The sequence below is a fragment of the Micropterus salmoides genome, unplaced genomic scaffold (genome assembly GCF_014851395.1).
Source record: "Micropterus salmoides isolate LMB-PRFRI ecotype aquatic unplaced genomic scaffold, ASM1485139v1 Ms_hic_scaffold_4, whole genome shotgun sequence".
Classification (NCBI taxonomy): Eukaryota; Metazoa; Chordata; class Actinopteri; order Centrarchiformes; family Centrarchidae; genus Micropterus; species Micropterus salmoides.
Genome location: NW_024043372.1, coordinates 14,376,333 through 14,396,046, shown reverse-complemented (window position 1 = coordinate 14,396,046; position 19,714 = coordinate 14,376,333). Strand labels below are relative to the sequence as shown.

At 39.2% G+C, this 19,714-nt stretch overlaps 3 protein-coding genes across 4 annotated transcripts; all 3 read right to left on the bottom strand.

Annotated features, from left to right (window-relative positions):
* Positions 1-4,501: 4,501 nt before the first annotated feature.
* On the bottom strand, positions 4,502-8,620 carry LOC119886405 (elastase-1-like). 2 transcript variants are annotated; one of them, XM_038697111.1, is made up of 8 exons: positions 8,531-8,620; positions 8,311-8,414; positions 7,016-7,116; positions 6,739-6,864; positions 6,058-6,194; positions 5,750-5,892; positions 4,868-5,017; positions 4,502-4,601 (listed from the first exon to the last, which is right to left on the bottom strand). In XM_038697111.1, the coding sequence occupies exons 1-8, from the start codon at positions 8,568-8,570 to the stop codon at positions 4,590-4,592; spliced, it is 813 nt and encodes a 270-aa protein (XP_038553039.1). In that variant the 5' UTR covers positions 8,571-8,620; the 3' UTR covers positions 4,502-4,589. The 2 variants fall into 2 exon arrangements, with proteins under 2 accessions (XP_038553039.1, XP_038553038.1); XM_038697110.1 differs by lacking the exon at positions 4,502-4,601 and having other exon boundaries at positions 4,835-5,017.
* Positions 8,621-11,036: 2,416 nt separating this feature from the next.
* LOC119886403 (elastase-1-like) lies at positions 11,037-14,171 on the bottom strand. Its single transcript, XM_038697108.1, has 8 exons — positions 14,122-14,171; positions 13,877-13,980; positions 13,164-13,264; positions 12,830-12,955; positions 12,373-12,509; positions 12,139-12,281; positions 11,294-11,443; positions 11,037-11,160 (listed from the first exon to the last, which is right to left on the bottom strand). The coding sequence occupies exons 1-8, from the start codon at positions 14,159-14,161 to the stop codon at positions 11,143-11,145; spliced, it is 819 nt and encodes a 272-aa protein (XP_038553036.1). The 5' UTR covers positions 14,162-14,171; the 3' UTR covers positions 11,037-11,142.
* A 397-nt stretch (positions 14,172-14,568) lies between these two features.
* Positions 14,569-17,211, bottom strand: LOC119886402 (elastase-1-like). The gene is made up of 8 exons (XM_038697107.1): positions 17,053-17,211; positions 16,695-16,792; positions 16,446-16,546; positions 15,939-16,064; positions 15,504-15,640; positions 15,253-15,395; positions 14,836-14,985; positions 14,569-14,704 (listed from the first exon to the last, which is right to left on the bottom strand). The coding sequence occupies exons 1-8, from the start codon at positions 17,090-17,092 to the stop codon at positions 14,693-14,695; spliced, it is 807 nt and encodes a 268-aa protein (XP_038553035.1). The 5' UTR covers positions 17,093-17,211; the 3' UTR covers positions 14,569-14,692.
* Positions 17,212-19,714: the final 2,503 nt, after the last annotated feature.

Here is a 19,714-nt window from a genome sequence, read left to right as displayed (position 1 = left end):
GAAAATGTGCTACCTATTTCCTAATTGGTGGGAGCCCACTGATAAGAGTGAAACAATAGGCCTATATATATTATGGTGCTCTCTGTTTTCTCGAAAGCATTCAAAAAATGTACCATTTGTTGGCTACCTTGTGGAAGCTTTGGATGAATGCAGCTTTCTGTGGTAAGGAAGACAGCAGGTTAGATATCAATATGTGCTGTCTCAATAGGCAACACATTTTTGTTGCTTTCCAAATTTCGCTTTCCAAATTACATTCTTGAATCCAGTACTCTTCCTGGAAAAAATAAGGGCCTCTTTACCATGGACTCCGAGAGAGTAGGTTTGAATTTAGTGACATTTGCTATTGTTTTAATTCTGTTTTAGGGCCCCTGTCCACCAAAGCGTTTTTCTGCCAGCTGAAAACGCCAGCCGCTCTTCTGAAAAGCAGCAGGAAGCGCTGGCGGGCGTTTTTGAGGGCCAGCGTTTTTTCCACTGCTTTGGTTGCTATGATACATAAAATCCGAGGAAGTGATGTTGCAAGTAGTTAACTTTACTGGATGTAAAAATGTCAACAAAGAGTAGAGTACTTGTTCTGGTCCTTACTCTGTATGAAGAAAAGGCTGAAGCAGGTAGAGAGAGAGGACGGACTCGCCGGATATCGGTTCGTCGAGAACCACCGATTAGTCCAAGAGCTGAGGTTGAACGAAGCCCAATTACAAGATAGCAACCGTTGCTACGGTGTGGTGTTTGTCCCGCCCCTCCTGCACTGTGATTGGACAACTGAGTAAAAAGTGACAGTGATGAGCGCAGAGTTTTTCCCAAAGTTGAACATTTTTCAACTCTCGGCGACCGGAAAACAACGCTCAGCGCTCAGCACCTGGTCACGCTGCTGGCGTTTTTACCAGCTTTGAAAAACGCGGCGCTCCCATTGCAATGAATTGAAAACAGACGCTGGCCTAAGAAAAAAAAACGCTTTGGTGGACTAGTATATAATCTGTACTGCTCTTCAGTCATTGTAAACTGATGGAGAGCAAGTTGGTTTTTGAAGATTTATGTGAATATTTGTATCCATGCTAGCGACTAGTTGGTCTGTTGGTTGGTCGGTCCACCCCTTTGGGCCAGACTAAAATATTTTAATTATTTTATGGATTGCCATGACAATTTGCACAGATATTCATGATCCCCAGAGGATGAAACTAATGAGAAACTAATGACTTTGGTGATCCCCTGACGTTTGCTCACATTGTGGTAGGCCTATTAGATTGCTATGACATGCTGTACATTTATTCATGTACCCAAGATGAACTGTTGAAGATCTAGGTCTAGTTTCTGTTCAAAAGATCAAATCTGCAAAACTAATGACATTTCCATAAGCCTCAGTTGTACTTTGTGTTTAGTGCTTATTAGCTGTGTTTTCATTCAGAACTGAAAACCTCCAATTACATGGCAATTATCTTCTAAAGTGGCAGAAAATCCACCAGCAAATTTTCCAACACAGCCCAACTCTTATTTGTGATTTGTTTGTTTTCCACCCTGACAGTAGTGATGATTTATTTGTCTAACTGGAAGTGTGTGCAGTGGTTTAGCAGAGGTTGTTGTGGGACAAGATGTGGTCAGTTGGCCGGGAGCACAGCTGTTGTGGGTGGTAAGGATGAATTCAGTGGACAAACCTGTGGAGACCAATTAGTCAAACAGAAAATATCAATACTCACTGTAACAGCGTCAAGGTAAAACCATCTGTGAGAGCACATGTGAGAATACTGTAGAATTTGTATTCACCCTGAAAGTGTGTTAAATTGAGAGGTGAATATTTTTCATCACAAGAATATGATTAATCAAGCAGGAAAAAAGTTATGAATGGTTTTAATTAGTCCTACAAGTGTTGTGACTGTTTCTCATTAAAGCAGAGGACATAACCACTGTACAGAGCTTTTACAGACACATTAACAATTGTTTTTTTTTTCAGCTGAGAAAGTGGTTTAAAAAAGTCCACCCACAGGGGATTTGACCCTTCCCACACATTTTGTTGGTGGGGGCATGGATTTATTTTTGACTTTAATAACCACAGAGATGGTGGATTTGTAAGTGTAACGTTGTTTTGTGACTGAATTTCAAATGTTTTACAGAATTGTGAATGCATGATTGGAAACATTGGCACCTAGTGAATGGAGTGTGAGTTTATCTCAGTAAGACCAAATAGTCTAAAAAGTCAAATGAACACTTTTATACACATATACATACAATACACATATATAATTTTGTTTCATGAGGTCTTTATTATTCTGGTCCTTGACATGTACGCTTTTGTCTTTGTGTAAGCATGTTCTTAATATTGTCCTTCCTTTCAATAGTTTTTGTTTGCTTTTCATGTGATATCCATTTCATCTTTTCTGACAGCTATTATCTCTCCCTGCGACTGGTGCAGGTTGATCTACTTTATGAGTTCTACAACTTATAACAGATTGATTTTAAATAAATGTTAAGGCAGCCAAGGGGATTTATTAGGTTTTCATTTGAAGATCATTTGACAAACTGATTCAGACATTTAAAATGATATTTTTCTTGTTATGAATAGGGCATCCATCTGAGAGGTGGCATAGTTTCATGAATTTGCTCAGTTATGAGTGAAACCAGTAGGCTATGTCTCTGTCTGCATTTCTGAGAGCTTCCTGCAGGGACTCTGATCTCCTCTCCCAGTCCAATGATATAGGGATGGACTCCAGCCCCCCATGACCCTGTAACAGGATCAAGCATATAAAAGAGCACGCTTATAAAAATAGACTGCATGAGAGTTAAATACACGAAAGTGAATATGACCCTCTGAGGAAATATTATGTGTGTATGTTGGCTTGCAGCCTGAAATATTTATGTTACTTAGAGATGTGCACACAGTTGCTGATTTTCAACAATTTAATTTTTTAATTCACACTCATTATTAACCTGGTGTGGAGTTTGCATGTTCTCCCCGCGTCTGCATGGGTTCTCTCCGGGTGCTCCGGCTTCCTCCCACCGTCCAAAGACGTACGGACTAGATTGATTGGTGACCCTAAAATTGTCCTTAGGTGAAGTGTGAGTGTGACTGGTTGTTTGTCTATGTGTGGCCCTGCGACTGATTGGCGACCTATCCAGGGTGTACCCCGCCTTTCAACTGATGTCAGCTGGGATTGGCTCCAGCTCCCCGCGACCCTGTACGCACGATAAGTGGTTGACGATGGACGGATGGACACTCGTAATTAAATTAACACTGATTATTACTGATATATATTTAAGCAATAGCTCATGACAGGCGGTGGAATACGCTTAGGCTATTATATTAAGGGGCGTTGTTGTGATATAATAAGCGTAGGCTTATATCACGGCCTGAAGTGTGCTATTGCTTCTGTAAAACGGTTACCAAATGTGGCAAAAGGAAAGTAGGCTAACAGACGCACTACAATTTGACTTTATTTTATTTCATCAACAGACATTTATTTATTTATTTATGCACATTGTTGTTTATTGTGCAGCCACTAAAAACTGTCCAGCGTCAGTAGATTGACTTTGGTAACTTATAATATGCTTACTCTTGTGTGCCGGCGGCAAGCAGTGCCTAAAATAATAACACTTAAATATTATACCTACCATAATGGGCAGAATTGCCTCTCTCCTTGAGCAATAGTCTTTTGAAGAGGCTATTGAAACTTAAACTTTTTTGCACTATCGCAGACATCTGGGGCAAGTAGTGGACTGCTGAGTGTGTTTGTGTGTGTTTTCGTGTGTGCGAGAGGGGAATGTTGAATCACGTAAAAAGCAATGATTTTTTCTCTTTCTCATTATTTATTTATCTCCGCCGGATCTGTATCATATCGCATTTTAATACCAGGTGTAACTGGGGCGTGTGACCCCCACGAAGCTCAGATTATAACTCGAACCCTGTTCGTCATACGGATCTGTGCAAAGGAATTCAACGTCATACCCGTTATATACGCTCATTATATCACTGCTATGAACCAATCAGATTGCTTGATTTGATCTACCCGTTTTATAAATATTTGTATCCACATTACCTGGGTATGCAAGTTCTGAAACTCAGCTTATTAGTTTGTTATTGTTTAAACACATTCATGCAATTATGCAAGGTATTCTAGAGTACTGACTTTGATTTTTTTTAAAAGACAGAATCATCTTAAATGTTGCTGTCACTTGAAGTCAAGTCTTAGGAACTCTTAAGTTTTCACAGTCTAATCACATCTTTTTGTTTACCCCTCGCAATAAAAAGCAGTTTCACAGAATGTCCACCGCTTCACTGAAAGCTGCATTTAATTTTCCCTATTTGTGACAGTGTAAATGTTTTAGTTTTGGAATCAATTTATTATCCGAAGGTCATCTCAAACAAATTCCCTGACATGAAAAATAACTGTGAATAAATAAACTGAAATTACACTTCACTTACAGTTGCTTCTGCTTTTATAAATCCTAAGATGATCAGTGCCTGTTATCTCCCACACAGGACACAACATAAAAAAATGAAGCAAGTCAAAAGCACATTATAGGACACTTTATTCGATGGAGATGGGCAGAAACTGAAATGAATGAGTGTTCGCTTGTCTCCATGGAGATCGTACTTCTTCTCAACCCATGATCTGGCAAAGCAAGGACAAATGAATAATTATGCGATTATCCTTAAGAATCCCAACTAAATGCTGCACAAAGAGACATGCATTTGTAAGGGTGAATGAATGTATGAAAAGATTATGAAATTCTCCAGTTACTGCATGTGCAGTATACTGTAAAAAGTCTGTACTGCACTGTAAAAAATCATGCATAACCAGCATTAAAAGGTTTTATGTTTGAATGTTTTTAAAATATTTGATACTCTGATTCATATGGGTTAGTGTTTAATACTGACGCTGTTCATCCAGCTGATGTAGGCAGAGACACGGGTGAAGACAGTGGGCTTCTTGTAGGCGTTGCAGCCAGAGGAGGACACAAAGCTGGTAACACCGTGGACAACCCACTTGCCATTGACATTGCAGTTCAGGGGGCCGCCGGAGTCACCCTGGATTCAGACAAAACACATTACAGACAAATCTCAGAGCCCTTTAGTGGAGTTGGGAGCAAATAACCCTTTTTCCAGTTCACCAATTTTCTTCTCATATCTTCTTCTAAACTCAAACAGCCCCAAGCAAGTTAGTGCAGAACACTAAGTTGCAAGACTTTGACACTTTGTGCAGCTTAAGCACTCGCCTGGATCATTGTAACTGACGTATGCCCCTGCTGATGCAGCAAGTGATCCCACATGTGTCCTCCCAAATATCTTCCTTGACAGGAAGGGGTCAGCCCTCAGCTCAGGGGGGAGATGTTCAATTTCACTTTGTCATGGAGGAGTGGGACTGAATTCTGACAAGTTCTTGTCAGTTCTTTAAGTTTTTCTTAAATGGATCTTGGTCCAGACCATCTGCAGCTCTTTTCCACAAGGTAAGTGGTCATAAAGTCCAATCAGTCATCAGGATTAGCCACAACCTGGCAACCCAGAAGTTCTTATTAATTTAATTGTAAGTGACTACTAGCACCCACGGATTCAGGATTGCCTTGTGGGTAATGTCGGCGACAGGTTTTGACAAGAAAGATAGATGTGTGGAATTTAAAAGACCATATCTTTCCATCGTGAGTTTGGCAATATCATAGGAGAGTAACGCTAAAATTGGTTTAGCACTCTTTTAAGTCTACTCTTTAAAAACTACTAAATGTGAAAGCATACACAGTCCTTTCTAAGACCACATAGGCTCACCTGGCAACCAGATTCGCTGCCACCACCAGCACAGACCATGGAGTCCTTCACAGTGCTACCCCACCATCCACTGCTGGAGCAGGTCCTGTAGTCAACAACAGGCAGGTAGGCCTGCTTCAGCTGGGCAGACAGCTGACCTCCAGCTGGGGACGACAGGAGAAACACATGATACAACTGTGATGAAGCCTATAATAACAGAATGATACACTATTTCTTAAAAATGTGTTGTAATATACAGATTACTTTCTTAATGTATCTAAATACTAAACTGAATACTGGGTTCAAAGGTATCATCATGTCAGACTCACTCTGGGTACGACCCCATCCGCTGATGTAACAAGCATTGTTATTGGGCAGGACCTGACCAGAGGGAGGCAGGGCACCAAGCTGGACGAAGTTGTTGAGAGTAGCAACATTGGTCAGACGCAGGAGAGCAATGTCCCACCTGAGGGTAACACCAACATAAAGTAATACATCTTTCATGCCTCCAGAGCAACTAGGGGTCAAGTGTATTGTTGAGGGACACATCAGTGGATGTGTCACAGTGGGGAGTTGAACCTGGGTCTCCCCACACAAAAGGTATGTGTCCTATCCCCTGCACCATCACCACCCGTTTCAAATCACACACAATGTTTACAACATTTTAAAACAGATATAAGCAAATGTTCTTATTAAATGAGATGGGACCACAGAGGGTTTGTCAGTTTAGCTTAAGAAAAAGTATTTAAGCAATACATTGATTATCAAAATAGTTGCAATAAATGAATTGCTTCAGCTGTAGATGCATGGTTGGGTGTGTATTTATTGATAAAATATTTAAATAAACATACAAAATCACATACCCATATAATGTGACTTTTTAGGACATTTTTCATTACTTTTTCATGTTAAAAATATTTATAATAAATATGTACAATATGTGATGTACATGTACCGGCACATGTTTTTGTATGTAGAAGTGGGTTAAAACACGAGCAGTAGCCACTAACCCTCCCGCAACATTGTTGGAGTTCCAGTTGGGGTGGATGTAAACACGGCTCACGCTCATGTACTGCTCTGTGCCCTCGTGGGAGTTGATGTTGTGATCTCCAAGAACAACACGCCAAGTCTGGGATCTGTAGATGTACAAACATGAACATTTCTGCCACTTATACTCAATATTTCACATTGAAAATTTATTTTTTCAAACCAAAAATCCTGCTACTTCATCCATGTCTCTATTAGTTTTAGGTTCAGCAGCTATTATGTGATTAATGAAACACCGACCTGTCCACACAGTGAGCAGCAGTCATGACCCATCCTGTCCTGATCAGGGTTCCTCCACAGGTGTGGTAGTAGCTGGTACCAGATTTGTATTGAAGAGAGATCTAATGGAATGATAACAGAGAGCATTACAACCACAAGAAATCAAAACATTCACATTTTCATATTAACATCCGGCACAGTACTGGTAGAAAGTAACTAAATACAGTACTGTATTTAGACATGATTTTAATTATGCTACCCTATACTTCCATGCTAGCACATGACGGAGGGAAATACTGTGCTTTGTTCTCCATTACATTTATCCTGTTATGTGGCTGATTTGACATGTTGATGAGTTGTGCAAAGCTATCAATCAAGGCCCATATGGGGTTGCCAGGGAGGCTACTAACAAGCCGTGGTGGAAATAACAAATACATTCAGGCCCACTCACATTACTGTAACAAATTTTATTTTATTTTTAAAATTTTAAAATTTATTTATTTTTTATTGTAACAAGTTTTTTTGTGTAGCCTTCTTGTACTTTTTTGAGTATATTTAATTTTGCTTTTACTTGAGTATTTATTATTTCAAGTGGGCCCATTGTACTTTGCTACAGTTCCAGTTACCCCCATCAATGAGCAAAAGCAAAAATCTCATGAAAATGGCATGATAAAGCGGCAGCCAATTCATTTTTCACAGGTTTAATGCACCCATTAATCACACTTGACTCTATTTAAAAAACATAGGCTGTATAAAACAAACATAAAACAAATCGAACATACCCGCTTCGTTGCGTTACCAACAGGTGCACGCTGGCTAACATGCTAAATGCTAACATGCTCATGGTGGAGCCTCCAGTGTGACTTCTGTGTTCATTTAGAATCTTTTACCTTCTCTGAGGTGTTGAGTTTTTGTTGTTTATCTTTGTGTTGTCTGCCTTGGTGGCGTTTTATTCTACTGCTAATTCTATTAGAAGTTTTAAAAAGTTTTAAAAACAGTTTTAAAAAAATTAGGTTAATCTAGGTTATTTGATTTCTGTAGCATAATAGCGCACTGGTTGTTGCACCCTCCATGGTGTCCAATGGTTGTTCCTTTTTTTTGAGTTTTGTTGTGTTTTCTGGTTAGTTATAGTTAGGCTACATGGAGGAAGGTGGATGTACATTTAAAATTAGTTTATTATAGTTTATTTTGTTGATAATACTTTTTACTTTAGTGCTTTAACTCAAGTACGATTTTCAAATCAGAACTGTAAATCATAACAGACTATTTTCACACTCTGTCACCACTGTTGTAGAGTGAAGCATAGTATATAGTACCTGCCAGGGCCAGGAGTTGGCTCTGGCCACCTCACCTCCCACAACTCTCTCCTGAGCAATGTCATCCTCTAGGTACCTGGGCTGGGGCTCCAGCTCAGCCAGCACTGAGCAAAGCACAGACACATACAAGCATTGTAGTCAGATATCAAGTATTCAAGTGTGTTAGGAGTTTCTGTGTCTGCAGAATGTCAAAGGAGAGGAAGTATCAGGTAGTTCTTACCGAGGGCTGCGAGAGAGGTCAATACAAGAAATCTAAGCATGTCTGCAGTCTCCTGAAACTTTCTGCACTGGAGACTTCTGCCCACTACTCTTTTATACCCTCACGGCCTCTTCTACTGATAGTGTGTGTGTGTGTGTGTGTGTGTGTGTGTGTGTGTGTGTGTGTGTGTGTGTGTGTGTGTGTGTGTGTGTGTGTGTGTGTGTGTGTGCGTGGGTTTGTGTGTGTAATTTGTTCAGTACCAGCGCACCACTCCACCTGTGTCTGTCTCACAGTTATCACCACAGTGGGGACGAGGGGGGGGGGGTTGATAGATGGAATAGCTGACTCAGCCAGCGAATGCTTTTTTTCCACGTGTATTGGCCTAGATTTCTTACCGTTTTTCACTACTAAACCAAACCCTGAAGCACACACATAACACAAGTTCACCTCTGCAGTTAAAACCCCTCCTCAGATGCATTTCATATTACTAGTGTGTAGCCAACTGGAGGCAATCAACTACTAGCATAGGTCATGTGAAAAAACAATTTTCATACATAATGATGTAGTACTCCAAGGAAGATCATCCCCACAGTGTGATTAAGCATTTGGCCTGCATAGACCATACAGTATGTCACTTCAATTGAGCAGAATGTGCATTTTCACACTAGCTGGAGTGGCTGAAAACATAAACCACCTTTAGTGGTTTAGTGGTAGTAGACAAGTGTAAGTACATTAGGGAATTTAGCATCATCATCAAGATTGATCAAGATGTAACCAATGCTTATATTGATCTTCAAAGATGGATACATGTATGGCTGCTGTCACTTTGACATGGATTTTAGGTTTAATTTCATGAACTGTGATTTTGTAAAATGTTTGACTTGAATATCAACAGCGACCAACTCATGCTGCATATTTGTGTTTATACCCAAGAAACAGCTGACTATGTTTTTTAGATGCTAAACCTTTTACTGTAATGTGTAGAATATGATGTGCTTAATGAGCGAAACAGGATGTGGAGCACGTATAGTACAGTATCCACATCATGTTTTGAAAGGGCCACAGACTCCTCAGCCATGAAAAATGGGTGTCTCATCAAGCACAAAAATTCACATTCTGTTCAAAGCTGCTTTAAAAGTCAACAACATGCTGTTCCAGCTGGTTGACAGCCGAGCTCCAGCTATAGATGGTAGAAGGGAACTTGTAGAGACAGAGGCACTGTAATGAGATTATGATTATGTTGCAAATTGCAAGTTGTTGATTAATATAGATTAAGATCAGTATTTAAAGATGACAGTAACAACCCTGAGGCTACAGAACAGATCTTTTTTCTTTAAGCCTTTGATAAGTATTCATGAGGCCCACTGGAGGTTATAACTGTGTGTTCAATGTTGATAGTGTACAGCAGAAAGGGCTGCTTCAGCACACGACTTGGTTTGAGGGAGATGAACAAAATGTCAAACTATTGCTTTAAATTAAAGTTCTGCAAACCAATTGTATGTTAACTCGTTGTTACACAACAATTCAGAAACTCATTGCATAGTTTCTTTGGTTCAATTTAACTGCAAATGTAACAGGGTGATAAACAGAGAACTGCCCATTTAGTATGTGTGGCACATTGTAGTGTGAGAGTTTAAACTTTAAAAAGTCCTGCTAGAAACATCCGGTACAACAAACCTATAGTAATAAAAGAATAGCTGGGAGGGTGTAACGTATACATCCACATAACTAATGGCTAGTACAACCTCCCCATAGGCCCTTCTTTAAACATATTTATTGAAAATACTCCATGTTTCAAGGTCAAAATGGCACATTCAATAAAATAAGTGCTTGGCTCATGGAAAACCTGTTAAAAGGCTATCAGACATGAGTGCAATGAGTTTCTTCAGTTACAACAATCAGTGTATCTAGTTCCATTCTGATTACAGCATAGCCCACTTTAGGCAGACTTAACATGCCTCTACCCTCAGTGCCTCAGTGCTCACTGCAGCCATTTCCTTCTAAAATGTCATAAAACCACCAGAGGCAGCAGAAAGGGTAACACAAACCTTCTGTTTATTATTATTAACACCACTGAGTCTAATTTTGTCTATCCAACTTCTGGTGGAAGCAAAAAGAGAACATAAAGTTTAATTAATAAAAAAAAAAACAGAATAAAGAAGACAAAGGACTGCAAAATGAAGTCAGCATTTATTCAGGTCTGCTGGCTGTCAGGACTCAGAATCAGATCAAATTTGCATTGCATATCCTCATATCCCTGGTATGGCCCCCACTGTCTGCTTGTCTGTGTATTTGTCCCATTTCTGTCAGATTTACTTGCTGTGTGCTAACGATGCTCACATGCTGCATTGAACAGGAAAATGGCAAATGTAAAGTTTTAGGAGGTCTGATAAGAAAATGGTTTGATAATTGGTGGTTTGATCAGAATTTCTTTTCATCAGTGTCATAATGTTAAATGAAATTAAAAGCAGTCAACACTAAGACGTGCAGGACATCAGGCAGTTACAAAATAGTTTAATAACACAAACACAATTGATTCTGAAGTTTATTTGTAGAACATTTAACCAGCACAGTTAGCTGCAGATGGAAAACATGTTCAATTTGGAGTAATTTCTGTAGCAAAGAAATCCATTTCAAGAATTGTTCATGACCTGGAAGAAGAAAATTACATATATTAAATATATCATCAACTAATTGACTTGGTGAACTACTGTATTTTAAAAGAACTTGATGATTAAAGTAATTCTGTTCTTTATAATATCTGTTTTTTTGTTGCTCTCTGACCGAGTTCATCCATGTGATGTAGGCAGAGACGCGAGTGAAGACAGTGGGCTTCTGGGGCGTGTTGCATCCCATACCAGACACAAAGCTGGCTATCCCGTGGACATACCAGCTGTTGTTAACTTTGCAGCTAAGAGGGCCACCAAAGTCACCCTAGGACGAAACAAAGAACTGTTAGTTACAGACACATAGCCATAAATATAGCATATCTTACTTCTGTTATTTACAAACTTTGGGGAATTGATGGCTGATATTCTGGGTGGATGTGGGATACTCTTTTATTTTGCAGCCTCACTTTGTGACTCAAACTGATAATGATGGGAATGGGGTGTACTTTTACAATGGTAAAAATGGGCTTCCACAAAACTGTAGAGGGGTATGCTAATAACCACTTATTCCACTTTGATCTGTTTTTATAGATGGTTTTTCAAAATTAGTTTAAATGAATTAACTTCTTGTGATACTTGAATTCATAAAAATGTGTTCAACTCACAAATTTCTGGAAAATTTATTTAAAAAGCTATAATTACAACTACACCACTGCACATAAAACTTTATACAATACTTTATTTCATGAGAATAATAATGTAACAGTAGAGCAACAAATATCTGAATGAGTTTTAGTAATGTTTTAACAGCTGTATTATCAGGTGTTATGCTGGTATAAAGTATGATGATGTGATGTGTTTTTCATTCGTCCACAGTAGATCATGATAAACAACAGAAGGTGACTGTGTCTACTTTTATTTAGCAGGTATAATCAAGTGTGCCTGGTTTGATTGCTTTTTAGAAATGTATTTTTCACTCTATGTGTAGTATTTTCATATTCTTTACATCAGCAGACTCACGTTGCATCCGGACTGGGCGCCTCCTCCAGCACAGATCATGTTGGTCTTGACGGTGCTACCCCACCAGCCGGAGCTGGTGCAGGTCTGGTGGTCAACAATGGGAAGGTAGGCCTGCCTCATTCTGGTGGGCATACTTCCACCAGCTGAAGAGAGAGACAAACATGTACAGTGATACTCAGGTGACTGCATACTTACAGTCAAAATTATGATTTTGAGGAGTTGCATCTGACTCACTGGAGGTGCGCCCATATCCAGTGATGTAGCAGGGGTGGTTGTGGGGCAGGATCTCGCCAATAGGAGGCAGAGAAGCCCGCCCCACATAAGAGTTCAGTGAGGCATCAGAAGACAGCCGCAACAGCGCGATGTCATTACTAAAGGTCAAAGAATGAGACTGTTTGAAAGTCTCCCACTTTAAGTATATCATTCAACTATTTGAATGAGCATAATATATTAGAGTGACTTTTTAATAATGGTGCAAATATAAGACATCATTCAAAGGCAATTAACCTTATCATAGCCATTAAAACTCTTTTAACAATATTAACTCTAATTTAAAAGACTGTAAAAGTAAGGCTAAACTTCTGTAAAGCTAAGATGTTAAAGAAAATACGAACTGTTTACCCAAAATGTTTACTGTGTGTGGTATATGAAAACTAGACAGATGTTAGAGTGCAATAACAGATAGACCCACCCAGAGGAGATGCTATTACTGTTCCATTCGGGATGGATATGAACACTAGTGACACTCCTGTATTGCTCTGATCCATAGCTTTGGTGCAGAACAAGATCACCGAGGACCACACGCAAAGAGCTGAAACTGTTAGTTTGTTTGTTTCCACAATAAAACACAGAGAGGTAAGATACAAAGAAATGAAAGGAAACAGAAAACACATATTTGTGCAAGATGTGTGTAATAAGACAAAACCTGAATCTCAAAAAAAAAAAAAAACATACAGCCCATAGTATGTATGGACATTTAACAGTTACTATGCAGTTTATTAGATTAGAATAATTGCACCTGTTACCTGAACACACAGTGAGCAGCAGTCATGACCCATCCTGCCCTGATCAGTGTTCCTCCACAGAAATGGTGATAGGAGCCATCAGAGAGGTACTGGAGAGAGACCTAGAGCAGGATTCACCACATGTTCTTATCCAGAAAAAGTCTTTTTTTTCTATAAAGGTTAACAAGAAAAGGAGGAAAGTTCTCAAATAAAGGATTTTTCCATTGTCCTCATACTTAGAATGAAGAAGCTGATACGTTTAGAATTATACATGTATATAAAAAAGATGAGTTACTGTAGCTTATCTTAGCATAAAGACAGCCAGGGTGTTTCAAACTCACAATAACAAAATCCACTTAGCAGCCAAATATAGCAGATTTTGTTACCTTCAGACGGAGTTACCTATTTCCCCCATTTTTAGTCTTTCTGCTAAGCTTAACTAACTGGATGCTGTCTGTTGCTTCTTGTTTAATGAATAAACTTCTCTTCCAACTCACAGCAAGAAAGGGTATTTCCCAAAATGCCAAACTTTTCTTTTTAAGAATTTTGTAGCATCGCACTCCTGGAGATAACACAAGACAGACTGCAACAGATATTACTGTACATGGAGAGTTGCCCAAGTTTACCCATTTTTGGTTACATCTATAGTACTACCTGTACTGCATGACAAAGACAGGAACTTGCACTTACACAGCTTTCTTTTACATGTTCTGTCTGGCTATGTGATACTGCACCTGCCAAGGCCAGGAGGTGTGATAAGGCACCGCTTCACCTCCCACAATTCTTCCTGCAGTGCTGCCCTTTGCGTTACTGAACTGAAGCTTCAACTCAGCCAGCACTGAGGCACAGAGGAAACTCATCAAAACACCATTTAAACATGTTTCCCATAATTATATCTGTTTTCCAAGTTTTTAAGCAAGAAAAAAAACCTTTCTTAACAGCAGTAGATTGTACACAGTACAGCCTTGATATTTGTTACCTGTGGCTGTGAGAGTGGTGAACAGCAGAAACACGAGCATGTCTGCAGCATCTAAACATTTCTAAACGTCTCAATCTTTTATACCCTGAGCTGACCTTCATTTGATGTGGACACTATGCTTTGCAGAAAGCCACCTGTTGTCCATCTCACACTTTATCAGTTTGTGATAGCGTGTGACGGCGTGTTGCCACATCACACTGGATTTACTGAAACATAAAACATGTTTTCAAGAATCTCAATCAGTTTTGAAGGGCTGAACATTTATTTTCATGTCCACACTTTAATTTAAATCCATGAAATGGTACTATAGTACTTTAGTACTTTAGTTAGGGGTATTTTATTCATTCGGGAGGATAGTTTGATCTCTGAAGCAAAAGAAATGTAACCTTCATAATGAGATACATAAGTGTGGTTGCATAAACGTTCTGATGAGAAATGAGTCATCACTCAAAGTTTGATTAATTTTATTTTCTGTATAATGAGACCAGACAAGTGAGGAAGGACAGTACATGAAAAGATGGTCAACTGTGGTCTCCGTCTTTGTGTGCTGCAACACAGATGAGTCTTCTGTTTACATCATGGTCTGGAAAAGAGAAGAAGGAAATAATGATTACCCATCATATGCAACTTAAATTCCATAAAACCCATACCTAAATTTTCCTATACTGATATATTCTTTTGGATACGATAGACATACAAATCCCTAATACTGACCGAGTCAATCCATTCGATGTAGGCAGAGACACGGGTGAAGACAGTGGGCTTCTTGGGAGCGTTACATCCCATACCGGACACAAAGCTGGCAATTCCATGGACGTAGTATTTTCCGTCAACAAGGCAGTTCAGAGGGCCACCAGAGTCACCCTGAGAGGGACGAGATTACAGAGAGCACCTTCAGTATTGTGGACAATAATTCAGTGGTATATATAGTTAATTCATTGGAGGGTTTCATTTTGCAGGATTACTTTCTCTTCTTTGTGTTTTTTAATGTTCTCTCATCTATGTATCTTAATTAAAATCGAAAAAACTTTTCTAGGTACAGGTCAAATAAGTCCTCTATAATAAGACTTGATGATAATATAGTGTTAGTTACTGAGAGTGCAACTCTTTTCCGTGTAGGAGGAGACTCACATTGCATCCAGCCTCAGCACGACCACCACCACACACCATGGTGGTCTTGACAGTGCTGCCCCACCAGGCACTGCTGGAGCAGGTCTTGTAGTCGACAACAGGGAGGTAGGCCTGCTTCAGCTGGGCGGACAGGCTGCCACCAGCTGGAAAAAGTGAAATTGGAAAGGTAAGATACATTGAGCTTTAGAGAATAAATCTGAGTACAGCATTGAAACTGACGGGTGCTCAGAGGGATCATGCAATCAACTCACTGGAAGTGCGTCCCCATCCGGTGATGTAGCAGAGGTTGTTATTGGGCAGAATCTGGCCGGAGGGAGGCAGAGAGCCCAGCTGGACATAGGAGTTCAGGGTGGCCTCAGAGGACAAACGCAGCAGGGCAATATCGTACCTGAGGTGGAGATCCATGGATCAAACAGGAGTAACCAAATATCACTTTGTAGAGATACTAACCCCTGGGAATGACATTTTGTCTATGGGTTAGACCTGCACTTCCCTAAGGTGACATTCTTACCCTGTATCAGTTTAGAACAGATATGGTATCCAGAGATATTTGAGAAATTAGGTGAATGAATTCCCTTCAAAACATTATAACTTACTTCTATAAGGATAATTTTAAAACAACCAACAAAAACACGTACGGTGAAGATCCTTAACATGATAAATGTAAGAAAAAATGCAATCCTCACCCAGCAGACACTCTTCTGGAGTCCCATTTGGGATGGATGTAAACATGGCTGACGTCCATGATCTGCTCTCTGCCATTGTTGCTGTTGAGGTCATGTTCACCAAGAATGACACGCCATGTCCTATTGCTGCAATTTAATAATAATAATAATAAATAAGTCTGTATAGCCTTATGAATTCGTATTACAGTAAACTGATGGAAAAGAAATAAAGACCACAATTCACCATGAAATGACTCCTGGTTTTGTTTTTTGTTTTTTATTCCTTTGTTTGGAGACTAATCAAATAAACAAATCCCCTGGTGATGTGACAGTTATAAATGAGGCTGTGAGAAGTTGCCTCATGCTGGTGACATTTAGAAATACTGAAATAAATCATACCTCTGGGTTGTGATAAGAGTGGGCTATGGCTATTCAAGTCAAACTAATTTCACAATGGATCATGAATACACCCAAAACCCATACAGCCAAAGAGCACTGAGTCTATGCTCTAGTTAATCATTATGTCACCTGTCCACACAGTGAGCAGCTGTCATAACCCAGCCTCTCTCAATCAGGGTTCCCCCACATGTGTGGTAGAAGCTGCTGCCAGATTTGTACTGAAGAGAGATCTAAGGGGGAAGAAAAAAGGCCAGAGTTTTGTATGTGTGAAAACATTATTAAGTGTAATTAATTAAACTGATGTCAGAGCTTAAACATAATTTAGTTTCCTGCTGAATCAATGCATTTAATTTGCAATTTTATGTGGCTGTAGATTACCTGCCAGGGCCAGGAGTTGGGTTTAGCCACCTCACCTCCCACAACCCTTTGAAAGCTGTCCTCCAGGTACCTGGGCTGGGGCTCCAGCTCAGCCAGCACTGGTTAAAAACATGAAAAACAGGAGGCACAATGTATACATGGTTCCCCAGATGCCTCATAATAGTATTTGCTTTCCACATACAAACAGAGGAAACGAGAAACAAGCGCAGCGAGAGTGTGACTGGTAGAGCAGATTATCTGGAGCTCCTGTGTGTTGACTAAACTAAAAATGAGTGACTGACTGATAGAGCAAGAGAGTGAAGGAGACAGAAAGAGATCAATAATGAATAAAGCGCAGTGTGTGCTGTCATTTTCTTACCCACGGCTGCAAGACTTGTCAACACCAGAAACCTGAGCATGTCTGCAGTGCGTCACAACGTTTCTACAAGCAATGAATGCTTCTCCCCTTCTTTTATACCTCAACTTGACCTTTGCTGGAGCAGAAAAGTGTGACTGTTCTTTCCCCTGTGACAAAAGCCAAGTATGCACCTGTGGCCTGTCTCACACATTGTTATCACAGTCAGTTACCACATATTTCCTGCTATGACCAGTAGAAAGCGGTCTACAATGAAGAATGACATGTAGACTGACAAGTATATTACTGGATGACATGAGTCACAGTGATTCAAAGACTTAGAAGGATATTTATGTATTTATTGTGTTGATAAAGTCCACCACATGTATTTTGGGCAAATATTTATGGGAAAAAAGTCAGAAATTTGACCTGCAGGGGAGAAGTGTAATGATGACTGGTGACCTTATGGCTGAGTAATCTAATATGAACAAACATCACAATTTTGTTGCTGAACATATGAATTGTTTGAATGGGTTTCAGTGTACTTCATGCATATACAAAAATATCATTTTTGGTTTTACTCTCCAATATGAAACCTTAAAATGAATTGTCTGATGTAATATAAAGCAAGTTCTTGTGAATATTTACATCACAAAATAATCACATGTCCATTTGAACCAGCTTGAATTATGAAGTAAGCACTGGAAAACATGTTTCTGTGCTGTCTCTTGACCCAAGTGGTTCTTTGAGAGGTAATAAAGAAAAAGAAGGCAAAGGCACATGATAATTAACAAGCAATGTGAGATAGCATACAACAAAATGTATTATACTTCTATAAAAAGATTCTCCTTTGTTGTTAAATGACACATTCTGTTTTATGGCATCATTCAGTGACTTCAGCTGAGTAACTGTAGAGTATATGTTTTTTGTCTGTTACTAATGCTTTTTTTTCAAGCACTTAAGAAAGATTGGAGATGTTGAAATTCTACTCTAAATAAAACTCAAATAAAAACAAAACAAAAAATCTAAATCTAACTATGATGGTTGATCAAATTATGGAAACTAAAATATGAACATATTCTTTGGTATTCCCAAAACCAAATATTCTGTTTGATTTTTAAAGTCAGAAATATAAAGAAAATACCAAAGTTAATTATATTCAAGCAACGGGTAAATAAAGAATGGAGCTTAGGAATTAAGTTTCAGCATGGAATAAATTGGCTCTGGTTACATTCAGTTCCTGCACATTCACTGCACGACTGCTACTTGCATTTTCTTCAAATGACTACTTATTTCTTAATGTAAAAATAAAAAAGGTAGAATGTTACAGCAGCTGTTTATGCAACTGGAAAATTCATTCTTAAAGTGTTTAAAGTATTTATTCTTAAAGTAATTAAACTCTAAGATGTTTGCAGTGATTTTCATTTATTCAGGTCAAGAGGAGAGACGTCAAATTATCAATCATTTTGACTGTACATACAGCCCAACACTAGATGGGGCTAAAGACTAAAACATACACACACAATCTCGACTCAGCCATGTAAGAACACACACCTTAAAAAAGGCATTTCATCTGTATTTTACTGGAGGCAGACAGCTGACATGTAGTCTTGGAATTTCTGTTTCAACACCCAAATCTTCATACAAGTCAATTTTAAATACAGATTTACTGAGATTTTTAAAAAAGCCGAAAAAAAACATTTGAATACAAAGTCAAAATCTTGAAAGATTTAAATCCGGTGTGAGAACTGAGTCGAAGAGGATTTCTCTCTACTTTGCTCTGACCTCTTTGATATTGAACAGTTTTATCGTAGATGGAATACGCGATGATTTATGCACTGCAAGTCTCTAACTAAAATATGTATATATTAAGGTTTTTTAAAAGCCATTTACTATTTCTAAACTGGTCACGCTGATATTTCCAACAATAGGTTTCTGGACAATAGGAAAGCCTCTGATGTGTCTGTCTTTTATAGTCCTTAATTAGACAGAAAGTCATTAAAACTGTGTGCATTTTGGATTATTGCCTTATCCGGGTATTGAAGAGATAGCCACGCTGGCTGGTAATTGAGCTGGTCCCATGACACACAGGGAAAAGGTCCTAATGCTGCTCGACTTTCTGATCAACAGGGGCTCCACACTATCATAATTTTCTCATAGAGAGTCTTCGTCAACTCCAAACTCCTCGTGTACCCCTCCACCTCCCCAACCTTTTCTTGCAGAGGCATAAATCAAATGGGGAGATCAAAGACAGGAAGTGCTGGGGATGTGTTAATTAAAGATGTTTGCTCTTGATACAACTTCCCCTCGTTAATGAATAGTCGATTTGGTTCCCATAAAGATGTCTCACACATGGGCAGGAAATTGAGGTCCCAAAAAAAATTAATGGGACGCACTGATTGGGACTGTGATAGAAAGTCTGGGAGGGTTATCGCAGACTAACTGTTGATTATGCCAATGTGAGACTATTTGAAAAGCTCAAACTGTTGACAGAGTGGAACTAAAAGATTTAAACCCCATTAAAATAAGGAACCAGCATTACTTTTGGTTTATAGTCTTTTCTTTCCAGTATACTGTGTTATCAGCACTGCCATGTCACCATCAGGAACCCTCAACTTGCTGTGAGGCAAGAGAGTGTGTTGTTTAAGCAGTATTAATTGATTTAGATTGATTGTTTTGGGCACTT